Source organism: Hemibagrus wyckioides, linkage group LG10, assembly GCF_019097595.1.
Source record: "Hemibagrus wyckioides isolate EC202008001 linkage group LG10, SWU_Hwy_1.0, whole genome shotgun sequence".
Classification (NCBI taxonomy): domain Eukaryota; kingdom Metazoa; phylum Chordata; class Actinopteri; order Siluriformes; family Bagridae; genus Hemibagrus; species Hemibagrus wyckioides.
Window position 1 is genome coordinate 15,563,226 of NC_080719.1, and position 19,376 is coordinate 15,582,601.

At 36.3% G+C, this 19,376-nt stretch overlaps 1 protein-coding gene across 1 annotated transcript; it reads right to left on the reverse strand.

The window, feature by feature from the left end:
* Positions 1–1,375: 1,375 nt before the first annotated feature.
* On the reverse strand, positions 1,376–9,586 carry tmem161a (transmembrane protein 161A). Its single transcript, XM_058400162.1, has 12 exons — positions 9,453–9,586; positions 8,717–8,820; positions 8,560–8,646; positions 8,380–8,477; positions 7,785–7,941; positions 7,377–7,528; positions 7,233–7,293; positions 6,991–7,134; positions 6,716–6,829; positions 5,490–5,664; positions 4,982–5,078; positions 1,376–2,424 (listed from the first exon to the last, which is right to left on the reverse strand). Exons 1-12 carry the CDS (start codon positions 9,453–9,455, stop codon positions 2,129–2,131), a joined length of 1,488 nt encoding a protein of 495 aa, XP_058256145.1. The 5' UTR covers positions 9,456–9,586; the 3' UTR covers positions 1,376–2,128.
* Between the last annotated feature and the right edge of the window lie 9,790 nt (positions 9,587–19,376).

The following is a 19,376-nucleotide window of genomic DNA, read 5'->3' on the forward strand; positions in this document are numbered from 1 at the left end:
ATTCCTAAAGATCATAGGAAGAATTTTCATTTATAAAAGCTAATCTAATATTAACTGATGAGGTCACTCTGAAAGTATACAATCTCTCACACAAAGTATAGACTGAAAGTATACATTTAAGAAAAAAATCAGTTGTATATAAATCATTAGACTGTCCTTAATTTCCTCATGCCTCAACTGCATTTTGTGGATTTCCTAATTCTATGCTCAACATCTCAACATTTTTATTTTCAGCACTACTTTATTTATTTTATTCTCAGCACAGTTTACGTGCGACATTTTTAATAGTTAGAATCTCCTTTAAAATGTCACTACATCTTTTAGGCCCCGATCACGATTTGCATACATCTCCATGTGTTCCCAGTTGTGTCAATAGGCGTCCTAACAAACCCCCAGCACCCAGTCAGTCTGAACATCTTTCCCACATCAGGGCGGTTGTTGACATGTCTAGGAAGTGTGAATGGCGTGATGAAGTAGAAGGCGACGTTGACGTATCTGTATAATCACATTCATTATCTGCGAGGAGGCCATGGCTGTTGCTATAGGGACCAGTCTGAGGCCTATTGAGCCGACGGGCCGCGCAGACAAGCCCCTGGCCCCTAGGGAGGAGCCCAGACATGACCTCTAGAGCCCCTTGAGCTGCTGAATGAGCACAGGGTGGAGATGCTGATGAGTTACAACGGTGTAAGCCCTGCCCGTTACCCTGCTTCTGAAACCGTGGGAGACTTAGCAGTGGTCAGATGTGTGTGAAGTGTAATCGCATCTAGTCTCTGTGGGGTTCACGTGTGCTTGCAGAAGGTTTATTGTGTGTGGAGTGTGTCATGTTGGTTTCTGTGCTTATTACGAGGACACTATTATTTCTGTAGTGTGATATAATAGACTGAGGCAACAGCTTTGTAATGTGTAATATTACCAGTGAATGGTTTGAACCTGCACTTTTACCATTTTTTTTTTTTACTTCTATTAGACTTTCACATTATGTGTTTTGTGATTTCTTGCTTAGTATAATCACAACTATATCACAGATACAGTAAATTAGGTTAAAAGGCTGGGCTATTTTTTGAAAAACAGTGAAATAATGATTCATGCTGATCTCCTGCTCACACTGCGATTAGGAAACCGTTAGAACCATAAAGCTTTCGTCACACCTACTTCATTTCACAGAGCTTATGTAAGCTTATGTTTTGCATGAATTTGGAGTTTTAGTCTCATACTACATAGCATAAAAGCCTACAGGAAATAAATTCTGACTGGAACTTTCCAAATATTATTATGCACTATAGGATATAAACAGTGCACCAAAGCAATATCTTTTTCTCATTTGAAATTTTGTTAAGGGTGGAAAAAAAAAAGCAATGCTAAACTGCAAGCACTATTGAGGCATTCGGAATTTTAATAAAACACACACTCTCAGTCAAACAGTACTGTCACACCATGCATTTCATTAAAAAAAAAAAAAACTTCTAACAAATCACCTTATACTAAATTAGCATGTGGTCATTCAATGGGACCAAGATAAATAAATTAGAACTACTCAGGGAAACAAAAGTCAAACTAAACCTTGATTGGATTGTTATTATAGCATGATCCAAGACCTGCAAAACTGGATAAAATATTGTGCAGGCACCAAAACCTTTAATACATCAGCACTGAAACAGGAGAGTCTGAGCAAAACTGCAACCTGCTACTTTGTGCCTTTGTGCAGTTTATAATTAGTTCAGTGCTGGTAGAGGAAATATTGTGACTTCAAATCCCTGAGTTACCAGGCACTTAGTATTACATCACAAACTTTAACTGTTGAATAACAGCAAGTTCTTCAAAATTATTAAGTGATTCAATTTGTAGCAACAGAGTATTCAACGAAAAAAAAACCTTTCCTTCTGTGCATTGTCCATTTGATTTAAGTGTAGCAAACAAATTCTGTTTTAATACAACTGCGTCAAAATCAATACTGCAGCATTTTCTTTGTCTTGGACCAAACACGTCACACTCTTCAGTCAAGATCAAACCCTCAGAGGCATAAACATGCCTGGTGTGTGTTGGTGGAGCTCAAGTGTTCTCCTCAGGAGCTGGATTAGATTGTCGCAGTGCACACAGCCTGCACACAGGGGCCATTCTTTAGCTCAGCTCAGCTCTGCATCAGATACTGGTGAAAGTAAATGCCGAACAGGCTGCTGATGAGCTGGCAGGCCGCCACCCACCAGGTAAGAAAGGCAAAGATCCCTCTGAAGAAGATAGGGGTGAGGACGGAACGTAGTGCAGAAAACACCTCAGCCAAGTGAGCCACGGTGACTTGGATGTCCTCCTCCATGTCCTCTATATCGTCCTCATCTTCTGACCTGGGTAGTGGGGGAGGAGTGGTTGGAAGAACTGGTGCTAGCGTCACACCTGGAGTCTCAGCGCCCAGCCCCCATGAGAAGTCTCCTAGGTAGCCAATAAGAGAAAAGCATGTCTGATTTACAGAGAGACAGGGAGTGGAGATCCGCATCATGATGTCAACATTTGCATTCTTTGCAGTCAATTAAATATGATTTATTTATAATGGTGCTGAATATGAGCTTATGGTGCAGATGCAGTACAGAGCCCTGAGGGACACCACATGGTAACATACAACACCCTATCTTACATTCGCACTAACAAGAGTCAGAGTCATTCATTTTCTATGTATGTGTGCAAAACTATCCCCCCATTTCACCATCAGTGCAACGTTTGAATTTGAAGATTTTCTAAGTTCTATGCAAATTATATGCTATATATATTTATATAAGTTTCGCACAGTTGGGGTTAACTCTCTGTTCTTAACAGACAGAAGTCGAGCCTGTCATGGTTCTCAGCTGTTGTAGCCCATCCGCCTCAAGGATAAACATAAAGCTGCTGAATTGTATTTGAATGATTTCACACACTGCATTGCGATTGGCAGATTAGATAACGACATGTGTTTTTAATAAGGTGTGGATTGTTCCTAATAAGGAGCGTATATAGCAAGTATAGGTAGCTAATCTGCCACAAAGCTAACAAGAAGCCTAGAACAACATGTAAATCAAATAACTAATGTTCACACTGAACAGTGCATTATTCAACTTGTTCTTAACTAGCCGGCTTTATAAGCTATATACAAAAACTAAAGTTTTATATCAAAACTAAAAAGAAAATGCTGGACAGTACATGCCAACAAATGACATCACTGGTTGTTACACGTTAAAAGAAAGTACAAGAAGGAAAATAAGTCATGTGAGGCTTATTAATATTAACATAATGTATTTATGTTTATGTATAAACATATAAATGCACATTTTGGATTTCTTTGCAGAATCCCTAAACACCCAACATTCCTATCTATACACATCTGGTATAACCTCAATTTTTAATATTAAGATATTGTTACTTTTTTGTTTACACACTTTTTCCACTACCTAAGCTAGATGTTGCACAGCACTGCACTGCACATATCTGACCTTTATTCCACACAGTCTACAAACACAGTCTTTGTCTACGCAAGTAAATTTACTCTTTATGTAAATTCCCTTTTGTCATGTTGTACTGTGTATGGTCGTGTGTGTGACCAGTAAAACCAGTTTAAATTGGCCTTTAGTTTCTAAGTACTTCAGGTCCGAGAGCTTTCTCATAACGAATACATAATATAGACTTCCAAATAAAATCCTTTTTCTTCTGTGGCTTCCTTGGACGGTTAGAATGTAGCTATAGAGGTACATACAGCACATACTTCAATAAATTCAATAAATAAATTCAATTATCAACTGCCTTATGTTTTGCTATTATCAGGTTACCTATGTACATGTAAATGTGTTGAATAATTTATAGCCAAAATTAGCATTTTCATATTTTTTGATTTGCAGATTATTTTCTACATATAAACTCATTTCGCATTGAATGGGAATATATAGTGCAACCAAACTGAGGACATATAGATAAACTAAATACATTTACCCAGAGGTCACATGCTGATATTCACATTACATTTAATGTTTAAACAGACCTAAATGATCTCCAGTAAGACCTGGAAAGTTAATGAAAAGCTTAGCCATGTGACAGCCTGACCCATCACTGATCACACTGGGTCAGTACATTCATATCTTAATATACCGTCAAGTATTGTCATCACACACATAGTCTTGATGCTAACGGCAGAATGGACTTCTGTGCTTTTTAAAAGTCTCTGGGGGGGTTTTCTGACCTATAGAAGAGAGGCTAGGTCTGGTCTAAAGCAGTTACTGGGCAAAGTACGCTTGTGTGTGTGTTAGCAATAGACATTTACTCAGGATTGCAGCATTTTCAAAGACCTTAATAGTACCTCAGGGGCAAACTGCAGTTGAAATAGGTCGACCTTGTACCCACAATTGTGATAAAACAAAGCTGGCTGTTTAAGCTTTTCTTTTTTTTCTCCTTGTAGTACAACCCTTGCATGCTGACCAGTTTGTCAGTGTGCTCTATTTTGTACACTGTTAAAGAACATGTAATATTAAATAATATAATACTAAATACTGTTAACCATCACCACTCAAACTAAATCAACTGCACTTGCATCAACATACCAGTATCTATCTAATTTTTACATTATTTATTTAAATGGAAAAAGATTATAATAGTGGAATTATATATTTTTTGGATTATTACTGTGTAGTACAACAGTTAAAATAAGACAGACATTCTCGTTGTTTTAATCGGTGCAAAGCTTTCCATTTTATGAACCAGACAGATGGTCACTTATGACGTAGACTCAATTCTGACCACACTCTGGTATCGTCAATTGTACTGCAAGGCATTTTATCACTACAATGACATACTATATTGCCCAGCCCCAAGAGCAAGACATAATTTTGAGAGCAAATCTATGCACCAGACTGCCCTTCTCCCCTAAACACATACGCTGGACTCAATCTTTATTCTGTCAAAAATAAAATGTTGTAGATTGATAACAACTGATGAAGAAATTAATGTCTGAAAATGCTTAACACTCTACCTAGAGCCTTGAGGGCCAGGGTTGAGAACAGCACAAGCAGAACAGGGATGAGGTACTGTAGTGTTACTACAGTCAGGTAGCAGTACACACGGGTCACCTGCAGAAACAGAAGTAAACGGAAAAGGTATAATAATGACTCAAAGCACTTAAAAACAGATTTTTCTTAAATACTTTAAAATCTGATTTAGGCCACATTCGCATATTTTAGTAAACAATCAAGTACCTAAAATAGAAATATTAAAGTACAAAAATACTGAATGACAAAGTATTGCTAAGTTATTGCCTTATTCTTAAAGGGCCTCGACCAGCCTTAATGTGCAATCAAAAAGGTAAAAAAAAAAAAAACAAGCAGAAACTTTTAAGAACTAGATACTGCTTTCAGGGTATCTGGTATTCAAACTAGAAGACAAGTAAATCTGAACTGTAGCAGAGTTCATCTCGCCTAACTATCAGATTTCTTGACTTATATATATATATAGAGAAAATGTCTAAAAAATCTGCTTCATGCCTTTCTCTGGATGTCAACAGCAGCAATACGACCCGCCTCCTTCTTCATCTGCTCCACCCATTTGGGAGCGAGGTTCAGGTAAGCCTGCAGGTGGTGACGGGTGAGCAGCAGCCTCAGCACACACAGCCCCACGATTATCCACAGACGCACTGAGTCGAAGGCTGAGCTGGAAAGCCTGAGGAACGAACAAAAACACACACACACAGGGATTAAAACACTGAGGTGGGTGTAATACTAAATCAACATGAGTTACGCAACAGTGCATGGCTGTAAGAAGACATGATCTTGGAACAGAGTGGGTGGATCAGAACAGTGTGGTACAGTGAAAACACCAGAGCATCTGAAACAAAGCATCAGACATCAGGGTTTGCTGCGGACATTGCTTCAGAACCCAAGAAGAGGCAATATAAACCTGATCACATAAAAAAAAGAAGTTATGGGTATGTGGTGGAAAATAAAATATGCTAATATGACATCATGTGACCCAGTGCAAAGAGGAATTACTGTTCTCGGGATATTTCAGTTTTATTAACTAAAGAATTACAGGTCATACTTTTTATCCACATATAATGTAAATAAGTTCATTCCTGCTGTGCCCTGAACTCAGTGTTTAACACCAGCCTTATGTGCCGAACCAGATGCTAAATGCTGTTGCTGAATGGGGGTCAGTTCCATCTATGTTGGTTAAGTATGAATAAGTAATTTGTTTATTTATCAGGTAATATTAGGGTAATCCTTCTGTGTTGTGAGGATTTACTTGTTAATTTCTATCAATGTACCAATAATGTTGAAATATATAGAGACATGTTTAACTTTAAATGAACTGCTCTGATCTTGCTAACACTAACAAAGATGGATAAAGCTCTACCTTTTATAGCACTTAGTCTCAGGTTTGGCAATTTTCAGCATTGTCTTGTAGTGACATCTGTAACATGTGACCTACTGGTGTCAAGACTTGAACAGACACCATGCTTTATTAATTTTCTCTATTATGGTGTCAAAAAACAACCAACCAAACAAAAACAAAAAACCCACAACACAAAGAGCGTGCAATTCACATACAATGATTTTACAGTGAGAGTGTTTAAAGCGCACATGCAATAATGGAGTGTGGAACAAAAAAACTAAAAAAACAACTAAGCATTGCTCAGGTACGAATTTAGGCCTGTCTAACGGTTTCTTTGTATTCTAAACAGCATGTGATATTACCCCAAACACACACTTACAGTGTGACTGAAGTCTTTCCCATAGGAGCATTTCCTAAGAAGTCACGTGCAAGAGGCTTGATCCATAACACAAGTATAACCAATGGGGACAAGAAACTGACGTGCAGAAGGATTCTGTGAAAACAAGGGACCCAATTTATTTATACAGTTGCCTCAGGTGTATTTATACGTATATTTATATATACATACATGCACACTGTACATACAAACTTTGTGATTTCTGATTTGTTCGTATAATAATACTTCTTATTTCTCAAAAATGTATTTGTTCTTACTGCATGACTGGCCTCTTCTCATTCATCTGTACAGCATCTAAGTGAGTTTGGGCCAGGCGAAGTCCAGGGAAAGCCAGCAGAGCTCCAAAGAAGGCACAAATGAAAGCCAAACCCAACTTTATTCCCAGTTTGGTGAAAGGAATGCTAAAAAAATAAATAAAACAAATTAAGCAGCTTCAGATACAGTACACACTGTTGTTGTGTGTATTACAGAGACATTAAAAAGTAGACAAACAACTTACGACCACTCAAATCCTTGCTGTTTGGCAAAAGCTTCAAAGTTGTCAAAAACACTAGTGAAACCTGAAATGTCAGAATGTGACTTTTAAGGCTGATGGCAAAGTAAAGGCCTGTTTGATTGTGAATAAGTAAAACTCAGACCATACCAGACTCAAGGCCAAACTCCAGATAGTCCTCCCTCACCACTAGAACTAACATGGCCACAAGCAGAGAGAGAAAGCCAAACGCCAAACACACAGAGCGCTCTCCGCCCTCGTCTGAGCGGAAGTAGTGGCTCATGAGCACATGCAGAGTCCTCCTGGGAACCTGAGTCAAGGATTATACGAGAAAGAGAAAAGCAACAGCACCCATAATGAGGAAAAAGCCTGGAGTCAAAACAGAAGATGGATTTTAACAAGTCAATAAAAATTCAGGATAATTATCCGAAGGCGTAGCATGTAATTCTACGACTTTCCACACAACACCATCACCATTCTAAAAGGTTATCAATACTGATGGACTGTCAAAGCGTTTAGATGAAGCATTTTCCTTGGCAGGAATGGGTTTAAGGATACAGACAGAAGAACACCATCAAGACACACCAGATGGCCCCAATGTTGATTTCTTTACTAGCATCCACAACAAAGTAGTAGCCTTCAGTGAAGAGGTAGATGCCCATTGCATAGACGGCAAAGTCAATCAACCACTGGTACTCCACAAAGAAGCGCAAAACTATAGACACACAAAAAAAGAGTGTTCATCTGAAACATTGCATACATTATGCTAATCTTCTTTTGAGTCAGGATGCATTTTTCTAACATGTTTTTTTTAATTATTAAATTAATATTTTAAAATAAAAATTGACCAGACATTTCTAAACAGAATCATTAATGACAAAAAAAAAAACCTCTTCACTTCTTTGGTACTAAACTAACTTTAGCTACATGCCACGCTCTCAAACAAATCATGAGTGTTTTATAATAATGATTTTGATACCCAATATCTCTTTGGCCCAGATTCTTTTTTACTTTTGCTTGTAAACGGAGATCTTAAACAGAAGGCTGTGCTTAGGGTGAATGGAAACAGCTTATTTTGAAGTAATTCATTTGTATTGATGAAAACAGACATGTCTGCAAGCATGATCTAATACAAAATCTAATACAACCTTACCCAGAGCATCTATAACATTCACAGGGGTGCTCTCCAGGTGTAAATCAATGTCCTTTGGAACGGTAAGTGGCTTGGGCTCCCCGTGACCGTTCTGCCTCCTAAAAACAGACGAGGTTAGAGAGGGCAAGACTGACAGACAGAACATACTGCACAAACTAATCAAGCCAGCTCAGCTCACACCTGTCTCTTCTGCCAGCCTTGTTGGGTATCTGCTTGCCTGCTAGTGCACAAAGTTCTCCCTCTGAAGGATGCTTGAACCTCAAGAGACTGAAAGAAACAACTGTCAGCAACAGCAACGACGAGAAATGAGAATCATCCGTAAAGCTGTGACACTCACCTGCCATTGCATAGGAGCCAGCGTGCAAAAGAGCAATGTGGGGCCATTTTCTGCATTATGCTGACTGCCAGCAAGCTGACCACCAGCTGAACTCCCATCAGTGCCTGACCAAGAGGAAACAGAAAACAGCAACAGATCAGTAACCAGTAAAAGAAAAGCCATCAATAATTCTGCTAATCAGTTAAGAGACTAAACTAATGTAAAACTACAGTCTACAGTCTGTACTAAACTTTCATGTTTAATTTTAATGTGATAAGCTGAAACAACTTTCATGTGCACGTGATAAAACTATCAGAATTGAAATACTGATAAGTGCAACAGCAGCTTCCGCATCCCGAATAGCTCCACATTACAAACGGAGTGCACTACCTAGTGTACATCAGTCATTATTTTAACAGCCTAGATAGTGCACGTATCTAGGAAGCTAGGCACATTTAGCCTTAGCGTACTGCAGCTTTCCTCTATCTAGTCTCCATGTGCTAACTACGCTGCTGTTGTTGGCCCTGTAGAGACTTTAAAGAAAATAACCAAAAAGTCTAATTCTATACTTGTAAATATTGTTCAAATTATTTTTATTTGACTTAACAAGCTACCGAGCTAACCAACTAGCAGCTAAACGTCTGCTAGCTAGCATAGCCTCCGTGCAGCTAACACAGGCAATGGTAACTACATTTCAAAAATGTAAAATGAGGAAAAATCGCGTCAGAAAAATTTACTTTGTTGTACATGCACTCACCATCTTTATTAATGGATTTGATTAGCGCGCGCGGTCCCATACAGCTCTCAGCAGCCACAGCACTGCTGCCACTTGAGTACTAGAAACAGCTGAATGAGTTTTGAATGACATTTGTGACCTATTCTGACCAGCGCTGGAGGGCGGGATTTGCAAGAGATATGGAATCCTATTGGTCATAACCAGTCACTGAGCTGAAATCCGATTGGTCCAAAGATACACATCAACGTTTTGATTAGCTCACTTCGTTGGGGGACGAAAATGCTGGTGGACAAAAATAGGCACTTACAAACGCTGCTCAAGTGACTACTGAAGTCTTATTTATCTTGCAGGAAGTTACGTGTTATCGGTTATATCTTGGCGTTGGCTTTCCCTCTGCTGTTAGCCACCTGGCTGTACAGGTGAACCAGGTCACCTCTGGGTCATTTCTATAATTCTGTATGAATTATAGAATAAACACACACACACACACATACACACACACACACACACAGGTATTGGAACATTTCCAGCTCCCTTCACTAAGGTTTCCAGTGTCTAAAGTCTAGCCTGTGGTACAGATTTCAGATCATTTGTCACTGCACAGTCTCCCATAAAGAACGTGTGAAAAACACACACACATTAAAAAAGAAATCCCCCCCTGAATAACTTGCAATGTCAATGTTTAACAAAATCAATAGGTGAAATGATCTCCCATTGTACAAAAGATTAAGTTAATATAAAAATCTGCTCTCTACCTGAAGAGAGTGCTGCAGCAGTGCTTTAGACTTTTAATCTGTCTCAATGCCTATTTTGTACACTCTGATCAAACAGTTAAGATTCCAAAACTTAATATTTTATAATACATCTATGGCAGATGCCCTTATCGAGAGTGATTTACATTTTTTAAAATCTCATTTTATGCAACTGAGGATTAAGAGCCTTGCTCAATGGCCCAGCCATGGCAACTTGATGGACCTGGGATTCAAACTCACAACCTACCATCAGTAATCCATCACCTTGACCACTATGCTACCACTTCCCCTCATTGCTGTTGTGCTTGTCATTTCAGACTGCTAATTAGCTGAGCCTGCAGATGTATTGCTGCACTGCATTAAAAGGCATTTAATGGCAAAACATTAGATCACAAAACTTTCAGTAAAAACATATTTAATGTGTTTTAGGGAAGAGTTTTTTTTTAATACGATTAGTGCAACATAAGTCTCAGGTCTCATCTACACAAAGCAATGTTGACAGCACTGGGAACTTATTTTTATGCAACATGGACATACACATACAGTGGATAAAGACTCTACTCTATATAGATATAAACTCTACACTCTCCTTTTAAAATGATGGGTTTGTTGTTGGACGAACGAGACCAAGATAAATCATCTTTTCAATCTTTTTTCTTTTCATAAAAATCTATCATTTTCCACCTTTACTGTTATATAGTGACCAATAGATGCATGAGAAATTCAAATAGAATATAATGTAATGTAAATAAAATACTTACAATAACCTGGCTGCACAAGTGTTAACATCCCTTTAACCAATAAAGGGCTTTGGTAAAGTATAGCCTCTTCAAGTCCTTCCATAGGCTTTCAAAGGACTTGAAGGACTTCAATGGGCTGGTCCAGTCCAAAATGGCAAAATATTCTTATGAATCCTTTTGTTGACCTCAATTTAAGGTTTTGGGTCATTATAATGCTGGTGGTGAAATTGTTCTTCATCTGCATCTGTCTTACAGAGGCCTACTGGCTTTTTGCTAAAACAGATTGGCATTTGATGCTGTACACAATTCCCTCTATCTTGACTAGATGAAGAGAACAATACCAGTTGTGTGTCTTCAGCAATCAGAGGAAACCAAGAAGATGCCCAAAAAATCTTACAACAATGGCTGGTCTTCATTTTTGATTAATCACAGTCACTTCTGAGGACAGATGTGTTAATTACTTGTGTAATTGTTTATTTCTGAGCACAGGCACATGTCCCATTATAAAGTGTGCAGTCTTGTACAACCAGGTTATTATAGGTTTTTTCTTTTTCTTAACTTGTTACTGTTTGATTTTCACTAGAATTTTGTTGGTTGCTATATCACATTAAAGGTGGAAAAAGATCAGTCATGGTTTAACTTTTTATATTTCTATTAAAATATATAATATATATATCCACTAAACATTCATAATTTTTTAAAAAGTAGTTGTCTTTACAAAGTTGGGGAACTTCTAATGGCAGTGTAAAGAGTTGTCTTAAATATCTATAAAATCTATCAGTGGGGTTGTGAGCTGGTGACTGTGAAGGCCAATGCATATGATTTACATCATTTTCATCTTCATCAAGCCATTCAGTGAGCCCTCATGCCCTGTAGATGGGGTGGAGTTATCCTGGAAGAGACCACAGCAAGAATAAGGAAAGAAATGTTTTGTTGTAGGATAAAGGTGATCAGTCAGAAATTTTTTATATTGATTTGCAGTGATGCTTTCCTCTAAGAAGACAAGTGGAGTCCAACCATGCCAGGAAAATAAGTAAATGCCTCCTCCATGCATGTCTTGACATTAGGTAGGATCACAAAATGTCATCCAGTAGGAGTTTGGTAATGTTGCAGCCCTGTTTTCTCTGTACGCACTTTCACTTTTTATGTTATTCTTAAATGAAAAGACCATTAAAGCTTGAATCTAAATTCAACTTGTAAGATTGTATACTTTATATCTTGGCTCATAGTTCCATGTCTAGAGCTTGTAGAAATCCTGAAAGCTTGCACTGTTGTGTTCGTTTATGGCTTTCTCTGTCCTTACACTGACAATTACATATGTACGTTTTTCTTGTCAGATGGAGACTTAACCTTGCATCACTCATATTGCAAACATTAAAACATCTGACAAATGGACAAATTGAATAAAAAAGAAGTAGAGAGAGAAACACTGTACAGGGCTTTGACATAATTATATACAGTATGTATATAGGAGCACCAATATAATTTTGAAATTATCTAATTTCCGATGAAAAATGGAAGTGGTAATTTTACTCCAGTAAGCTTCCATATTGAAAATAGGTAATTTTGTTACAAACATTGCATTAGCTCTACACCGTCATCTTTCAATGGTGCACTGAAATCGCACTGAAAAATTACACAAAATGATGTAGGGAGTCCACAGCAAAAGCTTTTCCGACATTGTGGAAAGTGATTTTAGACCACAATTTCTGAATCTCAAACATATTATACGCACAATCCAAATGTAATACTTAAATGTGCAGAAATGCTGCACCCTTTATTCCATCCTGAATAGGAAATAGCCTACTTGGCTGCATAAAAGAAAACAGCAGCTTTGCAGTGAGCTCTTTGTTTCCGTGCATTTATGTGCTAGCTCAAACCCAGGCTGTTTTCCTTCACTGATGCGCACAAAAGTAACCCCCCTATAAGTCTGCCAGCATGCCCAGCTTTATTGAAATCAGAATCTCGCATGTGCCTGCATTTGTTTGGAGGATATGGCTTGGGTTTGAAAGGATGTTGCGTCTTTGTTATAATTTCCTCACTTTTGTCATATTGCTGATATATTTAGATATTTTCTCAACAGCAAGGGAAACCAAACCTTCCATTACAATCCATTACAAAAGTCACAGAAATATAGGCAAGCTTCATTGTATTCACACACAATGTGGTTATTTTGTAAATTATTATCAGTTCATATTTACAGTAATAAATTTGCCATGATTGGTATCATACATATGCCACATTATACACAAGGTTTAAATTACACTACATGCATGCATGACAATGATATTTCAGCTGATATAAAGCTGCAAATGAATCTTCATGTCTTGTTCTAATGCTGTAATTTAAATGCTTAAATCATGGATTATTCACCCTTAGACAAATTTCCTAATTTCATTTTTTCTCATGGAATTTCATGTTGTGAATTTTCAACATGGTTCATGTATTTTCACATGGTGATGTTTCCCATGTAGAGCTTTTACATTTATTTTGCAGCTGTTCATTGTTTACATTGGAGACCATGTAGATTTATTTCTTTTTCAGGGCATAATGTGGTGAAGTGCACCTTGGTGACATTCTAAGAATGTGCTTTGCCTCACCATCAGCTTTTTGCCAGATAATATTGCATACTATAAACTACATTATGTATACTGTTATATTATATAATGTTTCCAGCTTTAAAAATTAGCTCAGTCTGATACACTAAGCTTTTGATCAACAAAGTAGAGCAAAACCTGCTGTCTTCAGCTCCGTGCTTTCCTCTGATTGTTGGTTTGTATACTGGTCCCCAGTGTATCCACACACCTCCACTTTTGATTTATCTATCTATCTATCTATCTATCTATCTATCTATCTATCTATCTATCTATCTATCTATCTATCTATCTATCTATCTATCTATCTATCTATCTATCTGTCTGTCTGTCTGTCTGTCTCCAAGATGTCTTCTTCCCCTATCTGTCTCTTTCAGCTGGCTCATGTGCTTAGAAATGTACTGTGAGATTGGATTATGCCAAATCATTGTTATTTATTGTCACAAATGTTATCATCATGATGCTATAAAGGTAGAAACTGGATCTACTATAGCTACAATTTTATGTTTAAGCTTTAAGATATATTAGTACGTTTACTTTGTTTCACTTACTCCCTCCAATGTTGTCCAGTTTTTGCAGTAAAGGCAGTAAGTTCAAATCCATACCTCTTTAAATGGTAACATGTTTTGCAAGCCACACTCATGGCCACCCGCAAGCAACGAGAACAAAACACGTTATACAGTGTACAAATGAAACCTCACACGGGCCTCACTTTTCTCACAGGCCTTTCTTTCATGGCTGTAAGCTTGGCCTCTAAGGAGAAAGATTCAGTCTGAGGCGCTGGTGGGAGTCAGCATCTATTGTTCAATGGTTATGCATTTTAGTCACGCTTTATTTGAATATATGCAAACAAGGACACGCCCACACGTTCCCACACATCCAGGATCCCTCTCTTGGTGGAAAGCTGTCTAAGTTTATTCATGAGATTTGAAGATGATGAGGTTTGTGGTTGCCAAAGCAGCAAATTGCAGACTTTTCAACAATTTTCAGAAAACGAAAGCTGTGTGTGATGATATGTATTTTCATTCCAGCTCTTTGTAAAGTATTAGAAAAAGTGACTAGATTTGTATGGTTTTGGGGCTTTTTGAAGTTGATCACATCATGAAAACAAACACAAGACCATTAAACTGGAATTGATGTTTTTTGGGGGGATAAACTGTATTATATATTGTGTATAATCCACTACACTGTTGGAATATAATAGAACAAGCTTCTGAAAATGTATAATTTATACAATAATCATTTATATTTATAAAATGTATACTTTCTTGGAAAGGTTCTTTGTTTCCTCATGGGTTCTTAACTATCTAAAAGGTCTGGAGTGCTTATTTATAGATTCCACCAGAGGTACAACTCGTTCAGGCTGTAGATCTGACATCTTTTCTCACCCATTATAAAGCCTTTGATTAATTATTTTGGAAATATTTCTCAAAATGCTAAATATTTCGTTAAAGAAAGGCTTCCTGCTATAATTCTTCAATTCCTTAATTCAATAGTTTATTGTTTAAGAAAATATCAGCAATATATTTGCAATATCGTAGCCAGACTTCAGAGTTGAATCTAAAGTTCATTCGTGATACATAAAAATTTGTTGATTGTAGTAAGTTGTAGCAATGACTTTCCAATGTTATAAATAAAGGGATAAATATAGTACAAAAACACTGAACCGTATCAAAATAAGGTTGAATAACACTAAAAATGTTCACGCACGTGAAAGGGCTCATCATCTCTCTTTTCAAACGCAAATAGCGCAACCGGCTATACGAGCAATCTCCCAATCTGGCAACCTTGGAACTATGAGACTGGAGCTATGCGCTTGAACTTGACCGAGGAGAGCTTCAGGGATAAAGAGATGGAATTTATTTGCCCCCCCCGTCTCGTCGTTTATTTGGGATAAGTCTTTAAGACACAGTGTGAGTGCTCATTTCCATAACATGTTGCACAGCGCCAATTAAAGCTCAGTGCGCGACTTTTCTCCCGGAGTTACAGCTTGGTGATGCACAAAACGCACTGAGGGTGAGTAAAGGCCTATATTCAGCTGCTGAAATCTAGTGTGCTGACTGCTAAACAAATAGTTTGTGATATTGGTCTATTTACCACGAGGTTCCTTTATTATTATTGAATATTACCAATGTCTCGCCATGCTTTTGGTCTAGCTAAAATCAGAAAGAAATAAGAAATCGTTCAAATTAAAATTGGGCATATTTTAAGACTAACAAATAAAATGTTCATTTATTTGTTTGTTTGTTTGTTTGTTTTATTTAATTGTAGGCCATTTTGCTTTCAGATCTCCAGCTGTCGCAAAATAGCAACTTTAAGTGCTGAGAATCTGATGTTACATAGTTAACTAACTAATTAACTAAGTTAATCTAAGTAGTTTCTATCAAATAAAATCTTAATAATTAATAAGAATTTTTTAACGGTAAATTAGAATGAAGAATGTGTTTTTTCGAGCTTTCTAAAAAGAAAGGAAAAAAAAATCTGCTTTTATTTCCCTGGTTGTAACGCATGAAAGAGACGAAAGAGGCACTTTTACATGTTTATTGATTATTTTATCTTGTGTAAACTGCCTTTAATTGCAGAGAAAGTTTATTTCTGTAGAAAAAAAAGAGTGTGAGAAAGTGTGACTAAGCTCTTGATATAGTCTAAAAAGGTAACTTATAAACAATAAAATATCTATCTCAGTGACTCTTATAAATATTAATGGGATTTAATGGGATCTGCTGCATCGTAGAGTTTTCTCATAGTGTTATTTTTCCCCAGCGTTTAAACCTAACACCTGTTGCACAGTGCGTTCAGCTCTACACTGTATCTGTGATTTCACTGTATTCGTGCTCATTCTGGTCATATAAGCTGATCTGCTGATAGCTCTAACGTAAATATTTAGGCTGTGCTCTATTTACATGCTTGATTTTATGTCCTAGAGCAAACAACAAATGCAAGAGGTCAATTTCATTTGTATACGAATGCAATTATTATTGCTAAAAAGTCTGACTGATTTTTAATGATTTGGAAATGTTTTAAAAACAACTTATGCGTTATTGGTGAATAAACTGTAAATAATCACATTATGCATTACCTGAGCTACATAAACAGAAAAATATATAAGGTTGCAGTAAAATGTTGGCTATATATAAAGTCGTCCTTAGTAGGCTGTTGAAGAGGTTCTTGGAACATGAGGGGTTCCAAAATAAGTTTTAGTTGACATTTAATTTACTAATTATGAAAATCTAGTGAATCTAGAGATTTTAGAAATCCATTGAATTGAAAGATTTGCTCTTTTTATTAATGAACTCTTACTGTATTCACTTATTCCCAGTTGGACTGTAAGCGTTAATTCAACTCTGTGGGTTTTGCTGTGTACACACTGATTTGTGTGATTACTAACATTTAGAAGAAAATAAAACGTATTGTATGGGTATAGTCTTTCTGTGCGGCTTAAATATCTAAATTCGGATACATTTTATATAACAAATTATATTCGCGCAAATCGTTAAGATCATTTGGGATTAAGTGAAGGGATTAATGTGTGGTGTTTGAGAGCCTTACAACGAACTAATTGTGTTATAAATGTGGTAAAGCTGGTTAATAATATTGTCTTCAAGAAAGACCAGGTTTCTGACCAGCTGACCACTAGAGATGCGAGATGATACATGATCACCTGAGAAGCAAAAGCTCTCAAAGCGTTACATCATGGCTTGAAATGTGATTGATACTAGTAACGTTTTGCGGTCTTAGAAGCTTCGTTTGTGATAATATGTAGGTAACAACACGCCGTCTTCCTTGCTTCCAATAAATTCATCACTTCGCTGTGGCTATCTGAGGACAGAATCAAAATCATCTGAATTATATGCTCTAAACTACAGCATCTTATAGGCTCATTATGGAGTATTGTGCCTATTATGGCATTGGCAGGTGAGCAGTTATTACAGTTAGTGTTACAAATACTGCTTGTGTATGCCTCAAACTGATTAAAACATCACCTGACATTGCACAGTATTATAAGGACCCTTTTTCAACCTGTAATTGGCAAATTTCAAATGTCAGTGTCAAAGATTTCACTAGATTTTTAGAACATTAAAAGTTTCCTCTTTTATTCTTACAGTAAATCTTTAAAAAAAATTAAAACATATTTTGCACAATGTGGCTATTTTTATTTGGTCTATTTGGTTATTTAAAAAAAGAATTTTATATATATATATATATATATATATATATATATATATATATATATATATATATATATATATATATATATATATATATATATATATATATATATATATATATATATATATATTACGTTATGCAATTTTTTTTTAATTAAGGAATTTGTTTGGTTGGTTCTTTGAAATAACTCGATTTGACCCCATAGGTGAAATACAGTGATTACAGAAATACAGTGATTACAATTATTCATTTAATTTTCCTGGTTATGTGGAACATTCATTTCAGTACACTGGTAAACGTAGCATCATCGTTATTTAATTGTTTATTTATATATTTGATTTTTTTTTCTTTACTAAAAGTAAGTAAGAAAGAAAGAGATAGATAGATAGATAGATAGAGAGAGAGAGAGAGAGAGAGAGAGAGAAAGAGAGAGAGAGAGAGAGAGGGAGAGAGGGAAGGTTCACATCTATCTGTCTGCAAAAGATTCCCCAAAACAGAAGAAGGGGGCAAATGGGAAGATTAATGCAGACTTGTTTCACGTGGTTATATATATATATATATATATATATATATATATATATATATATATATATATATATATATATATATGATTTGATTTGAATGCTTTCTTGAAAGTTATCATCAACACAACAAATGAATGATTGTGAATGATTGTTTATATTGTTTGGGCTTAACTCATCATACAGTAAAGCTGTTCTGCATGTGATCCGGGATGAACATGTGTATAATGTGACAGCTTCGCAGCATGGAGGTTAAGCATTGATATTACGCCATTTCGCCGATGAGTGTCGCTGTGTCTGTGTCTCTGTCCACACCTTTCACAGACATTTCGCTCCGCATAATCCCTGTATGCAGAATTTATACTGTTAAAATCTGCAAAGCCTGAAATCAATAAAAAGTGAATGAAATGAAATATTTTTTAAGAAAAAGTTGAATGAGAAATATCAGTACTAATGAAACGGAACTCATTTTAATCTCTTAATCAGAGATAAATGTCTTGAGGGTCGAATTCCAGATGAAAAAGTCAACACTGGGTATTTTTCTGTGCTGTCATAATTCCACTTTACTGTTGAAAAGGAGTTTATACACTAAACAGGATACAAAACAACAACTACACAGGAATGCTTTAATTTTACTAAACGAAACTTTCTTATACGCTCTTTAAATAAATCCAAGGAATCTTCAAGGATTCTACTTGCATTTCACAACACATGATATCGTCTAAATCCTCAACCAACTGCTTTACTATAGCTTGCGTGATCATATAATTTCAGACTCGGAGTTTATGATCAGCTTTTGCTGGTTTACTAAATGGTTTCAAAAAGATTATTATGTCAGTTATTTTCACTTACTCCACATTCATCCCACTTAACTTTTATTTATTTTTAAAGCATTTTCTTAAACAAAATAAGACACTTAAAGAATTGTGAAGGAGAACCATTTTTATTTAGCAAAAGGGTAGTCTAAGAGAAAATGAACAAGACACGACTTAAAAAGAACGAACCATATTATTATTATTATTATTATTATTATTATTATTATTATTATTATTATTATTATTATTATTATTATTATTATTATTATCTCGTTCAGTCCCAGTTTAGTAGATGCAATTTATTACCGAAAAACCTACCTCATATACTACGTATATGGGGTATGTTTCTTATT